Source organism: the organism of the source record quoted next, unplaced genomic scaffold, assembly GCF_019419815.1.
Source record: "Pyrus x bretschneideri cultivar Hongxiangsu unplaced genomic scaffold, Pyrus_bretschneideri_v1 Contig6, whole genome shotgun sequence".
Lineage (NCBI taxonomy): Eukaryota > Viridiplantae > Streptophyta > Magnoliopsida > Rosales > Rosaceae > Pyrus > Pyrus x bretschneideri.
This window is the reverse complement of record NW_025999798.1, coordinates 4,883,200-4,892,704: the sequence shown is the minus strand read 5'-3', so window position 1 is coordinate 4,892,704 and position 9,505 is coordinate 4,883,200. Positions and strand designations below refer to the sequence as shown.

The 9,505-nt window shown below is 31.7% G+C and overlaps 1 protein-coding gene across 1 annotated transcript; it reads left to right on the top strand.

The window, feature by feature from the left end:
- Nucleotides 1-7,161: 7,161 nt before the first annotated feature.
- LOC103935109 (probable WRKY transcription factor 75) lies at nucleotides 7,162-9,505 on the top strand. Its single transcript, XM_009344859.3, has 2 exons — nucleotides 7,162-7,612; nucleotides 8,718-9,505. The coding sequence occupies exons 1-2, from the start codon at nucleotides 7,218-7,220 to the stop codon at nucleotides 8,893-8,895; spliced, it is 573 nt and encodes a 190-aa protein (XP_009343134.1). The 5' UTR covers nucleotides 7,162-7,217; the 3' UTR covers nucleotides 8,896-9,505.

The window sequence follows — 9,505 nt, the reverse complement described above, 5'->3', positions numbered from 1 at the left end:
TGTGATGATCATAACAGGAAATGATAATATCGCATTATAAAAGAAGTATTGTTAAGATTCAATTCTTGTTAAAAACAAATTTGAACGAAATAAATTATTATAACTAGTTCATGCAAATACATGTCATGACATTACATGTACCAAATAGTTTACAGATTATGTATGCTTCATCTTAATTTGATTAGAAAAGTTTTTATCAAAATTAAGGAAGCACCAAATTGTTTACAAGAATAAATTGTTAGCAGACTAGCATGCTATGTACGTTGTGAAAGTATGGATATAAGGTCAAATAAACATCAGATGGCATCATTTGATACGTAGGCAATGACGATCAGTTGATAATTCCCTAAGAATTTATGTGCATGCAATTTGGGCAATGACTATCCGTTGATAATTCCCTAAGAATTTATGTGCAATGACTATCCGTTGATAATTCCCTAAGAATTTATGTGCATGCAATTTGGGCAATGACTATCCGTTGATAATTCCCTAAGAATATATGTGCATGCAATTTGTTGACCAGGTGATATAACACACGCATATTGAAATGTCATGCAATTGGATTCACTATCTTTCACTCGATTGAAAAGATGAACATTGGGTATTTGGAAATTATATGTGTGTACTTCTTTATCGATCTGATATTTACAAATATTGATGTTTCTTCAGTAAAAGTTAAGTCATAGCTTTTTTTAATTTTATTCAAGCGATAGCATTAGTAAGTTAAATGTTAGATTAATTACCGACGGAGTTTAAACCTACACTGTTGTGCAAGGACACATCACCTTTCCACCATTGTGGTAAGGGGCCATTTGCAAGTCACAACTTTTAGTTTCTGATCTTTTTACTGATACTTATACACACAATGTATATTTAAATGGAACAATTAATGCTCGGGTTGAAGAAAGAAAATTCGACAAAAAAATATCAGTAAAAATTAATAAGAGCGATATAATTATATAACTCAAGCCGTTTCAAATTTGTGTATAATCTTTCTTTATTGGAAGAATTAACGGAACTCACGTGCAGTAGAGAAGTGTAAAACGAGTAAACAACTATACAAAGAAAATTATTCCGCCTAGACGGTGTTAAACGAGAATTTTTAGAACAGTAAAAATGACTAAAAAATTAAACTAAGAACATTTGAATCCTACTTTGTCCTTGATGTTGATGTAATCTCTATTCTCTAATACATCATTCAAATTTCACCATGCCATCAACTCATCTACAATTTTGGAACTCGTCAATTCAAACTAAGAAGACAAAAGTCACCAAAACCAATACTCATCTACGTACACACGTAACTTTTCTCTGCACAATACATGTCCACAAGAGTGCGTGCATAGTTTACATAATTTAGTGTATTTAATTAGCAAAGTGTTGAATTGCCCGTTAAAGTCTTTTTGTTCATTAGAATGCGTTTTGAGTTCAAACTCTCTTCTTTTCTTTTAGTGTAAAATAATGTATAATTCTGCTTGTAATAATAATTAAAAAAAAATAGCAACGTCAATTTATGTAAATAAATTTAACATGATATGGTAAACTAGTGTATAATATCACTTAAGAATAAACACAGACTTAACGAGCCCCGAATCCTAAAGGCTAGTTCCATCTCCCTCGACTACTGTCCATGAAATACGGTACCAATGCAGCGTGCTCTATACGTTGGCCCCCTTAAGCATGAGGTAACTTGGCTGCTTACGTAACTGGTTACGTTTGCAGCATTATTTGATGAAACATGCCATGCATGCACCCTCTATGTTAGTACAGTACTATCATATTTACATCCTTTAATAGCAGTTCGGCAGACTAGGGGTCAAAGAACTTATGAACTGGTCATAATTAAAGATCCCAAATATAACATTAAGGCCACACTAGTCGATTAACGAAACTGAAAAAACGTTTGAAGTTTTATCGTTAAGCTAATTTGCATATGTAAGGAATAGTGCATCTTCCTTAATTATAACAAAATGGAAGGTTTGTAAACTTCCACGTCTCGCACTATCTATTGTGATGAAACATAGACAAAAAAAATTAGGTGATTTGAAGTACGTATGATCGTTGGACTTTAAAAGTAAGTATCAACATACTCTTACATCATAAGACCAATTGACAATACATGGAATAATAATCCAACGCCTTGTTAAGTGTAAAATTTAATAAACTTCTGATGTGGACATTTTTTCACATCCTTAGATGTCACCTATCAGTTAATTAGAAATAAGTTAGCATCTAATTAAGTTTATAAAAGTGGGTATCATCTAGCAGGCTAATATTTTGAGTGGGATGATCATGTACAACTTTTTAGCTAGCTTGCTATAGATTCTAAGTATAAAAGCAGATCTAATCTCGCAATAGATGGTCTCGTTATACATGCCAAACACCTATATTATCGTACCATGAAATAGTTTTCATTCGTTAGAGATTTATATCTATTCCCTTGCAATTAGGTCTAGGTGGACGCACAAAATTGCTCACCTAATCCCATGCATCCTACGCAGGGGGTCCTTTTCAGTAGGATCGATCACAAATAAGCAATCCAATGCCAGTCGAGAAAATTTTCGGAATCAAATATTAGTTATAATTTTGAATCATCTAAAATTTGGATTGGAATCCAAACCAGCTTGCACCCCTAATCTTATGTATGCATGAAAGAGAAGGAACACGAAGACTCTCATAGTCGAAAGTTGAAAGTTGAACTATTCAGTTTAACAAATTAGTGTTCTAATTACTAATTAAAATTGTTGTTCATCCACTTTAGCTATTTGGCACATTTTCGTATACCTACAATCGAAAGATAATTAGGAAACAGGGAAAGTTATCAACTAACTAAGTTTTTGATCTTAATTGATCATTAATTCATTTACAATTCCTTGGACAGGAAGCAGGTGAGGCTGTGGTGATGTGATGTGCCCAATCTAAATTATTGCGCGCGCGCGCGCGCATATATATATATTAGTAGTAAAATGTGCCCAATATATATAATAATGCATGAAAATAATTCACCTACAAATAAAGGAAATTTGATTAAAAATTAATATATCTACTATTTTTTTTTATGAATTTCAATTTCTTTTTTTATATTACAAACATAATGTACCTACAATATAATTTACCTATTGTTTAATCATATAAGAAAATAATGTATCTACTATTTTATTTTATTTATTTATTTTTTGTCGAATATGTACTATTTTATTTTAATGGAGATAATTTGTCTTGGTTTAATTTTTACGAAATAATTTAGGCACTGTTTAATTTTCCCAAAATAATGGAACTACTATTTTAATTTACCTACAAAATAAATACTATTTGATTCAAAATTAATTTACTTATATTTTACATATAAATATAGATAAATTATTTTTAACAAGCATATATGATAACAAACAAAAAATGCCTAATGTATGTAATAATCTAGGTAAAATAATTTACCTACAACATAAAAGAATATTAATTGGTTTTTTGTTGTTTTATAAAACAATATTATTATTTGATGCAAAATAACTGATTGTACAAAGGATTTTTTTTTTCCAAACGAAAAATGTGCCCATAATTGTAACATCCCACATCGTCCTGGGGAGTGGATCCTGTAAGCGTTATATGTATATTCCCCATCTCTACCTAGCACAAGGCCTTTTGGGAACTCATTGGCTTCGGATTCTATCGAAACTCCAAAGTTAAGCGAGTAGCGCACGAGAGCAATCCCAGGATGGGTGACCCACTGGAAAGTTCTCGTTTGAGTTCCCAGAAACAAAACCGTGAGGGTGTGGTTGGGGCCCAAAACGGACAATATCGTGCTACGGCGGAGTTGAGCCTAGGATGTTGTGAGGGCCCAGGCTGGGATGTGACAATAATTGTTTATGAACATGGCTAAATTTATATATATATATATATATTCCTGATATTTATCATACAAGAAAGGTAAAATTTCCATATGAGGTTAATTGCTAATCATAATTAGGGTGAGTAATAATATTTATTGACATAACTAGAGTTTTGTGGCATAAGTTGTAAATATGTGATAATAATTGATTACATATTTGTCTACATGGTACTCTATTTGAAATTTAAGTTTTATTTGAAAGTTTAATATTGTGTGGATTTTTTGTTTGGAAAATAAGAATTTCAAGGACCTTTTTCTAAATAACCTTATACATAATGTTAAAAACTTAGGCCGCCATCATTAGCTATGACTTTCCTTGATAATTCCCTTTCGTTGCCGTGTCCGTTCAAAGTTTCTCTCTTTTACTCTTTCTTTCTTCTGTATATGAAAGTAAAAGAATATAATGCAGAGGCCACAGAATTTCCAATCGAATATAAGTGGTGTATGATATCATCCTTTTTAGAAGAGTCGAGAAGGTCTGATTGAGAACCTTTCTCATTTAAACTTTTTCATTCTTTCTTCACAATTCTCATTCTCATCCTACAATAGTACAATGTTACACAAGAATTCTAACTGTATATTTTTTGAGTCATTATTTAAAGATCAACTTTTCGAAAATAACTAAATCTGAAATCATTTGGTCTTTTAATCATTATCCAATAAAAAGACAAATTAATTAAGTTATTTAATTAAAAGATGTGTTATTCACACACCCATTTTTGCCTTCCACACACTCTTACTAATTTTTTGTCACTTATCTTATTCAATTCTTCCTATCAGATGATCGAAAATTGAAAAGGTATCTAAGAAGTAAAAATGAATGGGTGGATAGCAATACCCTAATTAACAACTACAATTTTGATAGCATTAGTCGATCAATTAAACATTTTTTTTGTTTTATTGCAAATCAGTTAAACGTTTATGTTTTGGTTAATTTGTTTGCACAATTGATCCTTAAAGAGCAAATTAGAAAATAAATGGCCTTGATCATAATGCAATATTGCATAATGAAAAGAAGAACTGATAATGTAATGAAAAAATCCGGCTGAGAAGGTTGGTAGCATCTTTGTCAAAACATTATAATTTTTCTAACATTATACATAAAATAGTTGATAAAATATAGAGTTAAACTTTCAACTCAAGTTTTATTCCTTCTAGTATAATGATTTATTACCATAACTTATTGTCTATAGTCAATTCAATCTGATGAAAACATACAAATTGATTCTACGTGCTAATGAACAGTGAAGCCCTTAATTTTATGATATTTCAGCTTCAAGTTTCAAAGATATCAGAGCTCTCATTTTCGCTGTACTGTGCATAGTCAAACCGAGTGGACAGCGAATAGTTGTTCTTTTACACACTTTCAACATCGATTAAATCCCGCTAACTCTGGTTAGTTTAAAATATCCAGAAGTTATATATATATATATATATGAGTTTGTCTTCTTTAGTTCGAATTACTAGATAATTCAACTTTTTACCTATTACATTGGCAAATTGAAAAAATAATATATGATTAACTCAATTACGAATGTTTATTTTTCATACTGCTGAGTAATTCAAACTATTGTTCAACAAAAAAAAAAAAAAGTAATTCAGACTGTTAAAAAGAAAAATTGACATAAGTTACCCCAATCTTGCAAAACTTGTTGAAATAACTAGCATAGTTGTTTTGGTTTGACCGCCCCATGTACTTTTAGGATAACCATGATATGAATTTGAATATCATGATGAGATAATATTTGTAGCATAACCACCCATTTCCTCGAAATGGTCTAATTAATCACATGGTTTTTCCTCTGCAGTTTGAGGATGCAATGCCTGCTTCCTGGAAATGGAGTTTTAGGATTAGTTCTTAATAATGAGTTTAATTATCCCGACGGTCAAGAGATTACAGAATGATCTCAAAACACGTGTTCTGACTCGAGAAAATGAACCTCCACTACCAGACACTGGCGACGAGTCACAACTCCAATTGCACGGGCCTGAACTCGTGTGGTGGGAGCCTAAATTAATATGCTGTAGCTTGCCATAACGTGCACTTATATATTTATATGGTCTATATAATACACGTGAACAAGATTAGTTAATTTATGAAACAAAAGAAATATTGTTTGTTAAAATACAGGGTGCATACATATATTCATATTTCAAAGAAATGTATACCCGTACGAAACCTAAGTGAGTTTGGTCAAAACCAACCATCTGAAACAAGATTAATCAATTTAGAGTAAAACCCTACAACATAATACTAAGCGACTATTATTATTCTGTAACTTTGTGATGTCAAAACCAACCATCTGAAACAAGATTAATCAATTTAGAGTAAAATCCTACAACGTAATACTAAGCGACTATTATTATTCTGTAACTTTGTGATGTAGGGTAAAAACCAAGGAATTATTCTTAATTTGTAATAAATTAAGTTATTATGTTATTTTCCATAATTGCTTATCAGACAAGAAATTAAGTATTTTTCTTATGTATTTTTATTTCTTGTTAAAGCTCTAGGTTATTTTCTCCATTTAAGCACAATGTAATTCAGGGTTTAGGGCACGTTTAAAATATTATTATTGAATTTTATTTGGCATGGGTTCCTTGTGTGTCATCCATTTCTCGTGTGTCCGTTCAATCCGCGATCATTGCTAATGTGTGCGCTTCAAAATTCACGTCACATTGGATTGTAACATTTTATTATGATGCATGTGACCTTATATTTCTTGTAATTAAGATGTTGAAAGTTAACAACTTAATGTCATATTGTAACACCACTAAATATGAAAGTTAGGAGCCCAAAGTGACTGATGCTAATGCGTAATTCCAAGATGTCCACTTATGATAACTTACTTTTATTGGAACTACTCGTTAATGATGTAAAAATCAATGGCAGTGGTGTAATAAATAATATGATTTGTATAACCTTACCATAAACTTTGAGATTATGATGTTATATTCAAAAAACCATACACCTTTAAGATTCATGCGGCCATAGAATTTCCCTAACAATCAAGTGACAGGCTTTACATCAATTTTCACCCTTAAGATTCATGAAGTCCCATAAAATCGTAGTAATCAGGGTTGATGATGGATTATCCTTGTGGAAGTGACAATTTCTTTATTAATCTCACCACTTACGTGCCGTTTACGACATCAAACATACGACAAAAGAAGCTTATGGACCCTCGCAGCCACCGAGCCGCCTTCACCCTTAAATAATTCTAAGTTTCCAATCAGAAAAGTAGAAAACCACAGGCCATACAATCTATAAATAAATCAATTATCGTCACTAAACAAACCCAACCGCCCCCTCTATTTCTTTCTCTCTCTGATGGAAAATTACCCAACATTCTTTTCTTCATCCACGGCGCCTGCTCCTTTTCCCCTGTCATTGAACATGGGGAACCCAGCTCATCACGTTTACAATAGTAATGATCTTCACCAATTCCAAAATAGTAAATCATCGAATGGGTTCTTAGGACTGATGTCAGAGATGGAGGCTTCAAACAATATGATCAAGAACAATTCTAGTTCTCAGGAAAAAAGCTTTGGAGGATCTGAAAGAAGTGAGGCAACTGTGAGATTAGGGATGAAAAAAGGAGATCAGAAAAAAATAAGAAAGCCCAGATATGCTTTTCAAACAAGGAGCCAAGTTGATATACTTGATGATGGATATAGATGGAGGAAGTATGGTCAAAAAGCAGTGAAGAACAACAAATTTCCGAGGTACGTACATACATACATGTAGCTAGGTTCTTAATTAGCTCTGTTATGTATGGTGTGTATGTGTGTGTGTGTGTGTGTGTATATGTATAAATATATATATATATATATATATATATATATATGGATCATGATCATTTCATACACTTTATAGCTCCTAGCCTTCTGTTTCCTCTGATCAGCTCTTTGCGAGCTCGGCTACCGACAATGGTTGGTTAATTATCGGTCATAGACCGCATATATAAGATGAATAGGCAGGCAAATAAACTTGAAGAATATAACCATAAAAATTGATGTGAATACACATATGGGAGTTGGTTGATCGAGGTGAGCAACAGTGTAAGAAAGAAACAATATGTGCTGTAAGAAACATTTTTGCCAAGGTTGCATTAGCGTGCCCATGAGAATGCATGTATTTGCGCTTCTTGTTTAAGGGTTTCCTTGCTCTCCTAGTATCTTAACAATTTCTTCATTTGGGATATGTATCATATGGTGTCCTTTGGCTTCTTTAGCCTTGCTAATTCTCTCGATCGGCTTGATTGAAAAGTTCACTTCACTACTGTTTAATCCTTATAGATTGTATTAATTAATTAATTAAGTGAACAAATTAATTAAAGTGATCTATAACTGCATGTTTGAATGTGTATATAGTATGAAAACAGTGTTATTAGTAGTTATATAACAAGGAGTGCCAGTGCAGTCAGCTTTCTTGATATGTGTTGTTCCGAGAATTTGTATCACAATGTTGAGAATGAATCTCACATTAGAGAAAGATGGGGTGTTGCATATACTTATAAATAAGGTCATCAAGAAACTTTTAATGTTGTATTTTAAAATAATTAAATTCAGATATATCAGGGGATAAAAAAAAAGGAACTTGGTCTAGTTAATCCTCAAATGTATACAGAAATTAATTAATTCTTTTCAATTAAGAATAGGAAAATCGTTGACAGAATACTGATTCTTCAACTGCTCTTATAGAACTAGTGCTCAGAAAACATTACAATATACATATTCAAACATGCATAGAAAATAAATCCATTAATTTCCACATGTTAAACGATCAAGAATAATGAATTAACTTGTATATTTGTTTATATTTTTGCAGAAGCTACTACAGGTGCACACATCAGGGGTGCAATGTGAAAAAGCAAGTTCAAAGGTTAACAAAAGATGAAGGAGTCGTTGTGACAACTTATGAAGGCATGCATTCTCATCCCATCGAGAAGTCTACTGATAACTTTGAGCATATTTTGAGCCAGATGAAAATCTACACTCCATTTTAATTAATTATATGTCAATATGCACGGTGCAGAGAGACATAATTAATATCTTACACTTGACTACAATTGAGGAGGAGCTTCACTTTAAAATACTTCATGGCTTGGTCACAAAATTTTGTGCTTATGGTTAGAACTGTCTATATTATAAATCACATTATAAAGATCATCTCTACAAAAAAAAAAAAAAAATCAACTAAAACTAAGATCGTTTAGTCATCGAACTGTATAAAAACATGCGGATGGATTTGATAAAAGTATTGTGAACCGTTTATTTTTTGCTACAATTAGTTGACTAAACGATCTTAGTTTTAATTGATTTTTGGCATAGATAATTTTTACATTGTGATTTATAATATAAACAAATACGATCATAAACATGAAATTCTATAAAAAAAAGTCGATAAATGTTTTGAGGATGAACTCTCCTCAACCTTAAGAGCTAAGCAATTCTCTATTTTACATGCAAGCTGCAGTTTGTAAATATATTATTGTGTAGTTTAATTTGAAATTAAAAAAAAAAAAAAACATGTACGTACCAGGAATTCAGATTCTTAGAACTTGGATTGTTTAATTATTTATATTTGATTAATAACTTTCTATCTATTCCACACTA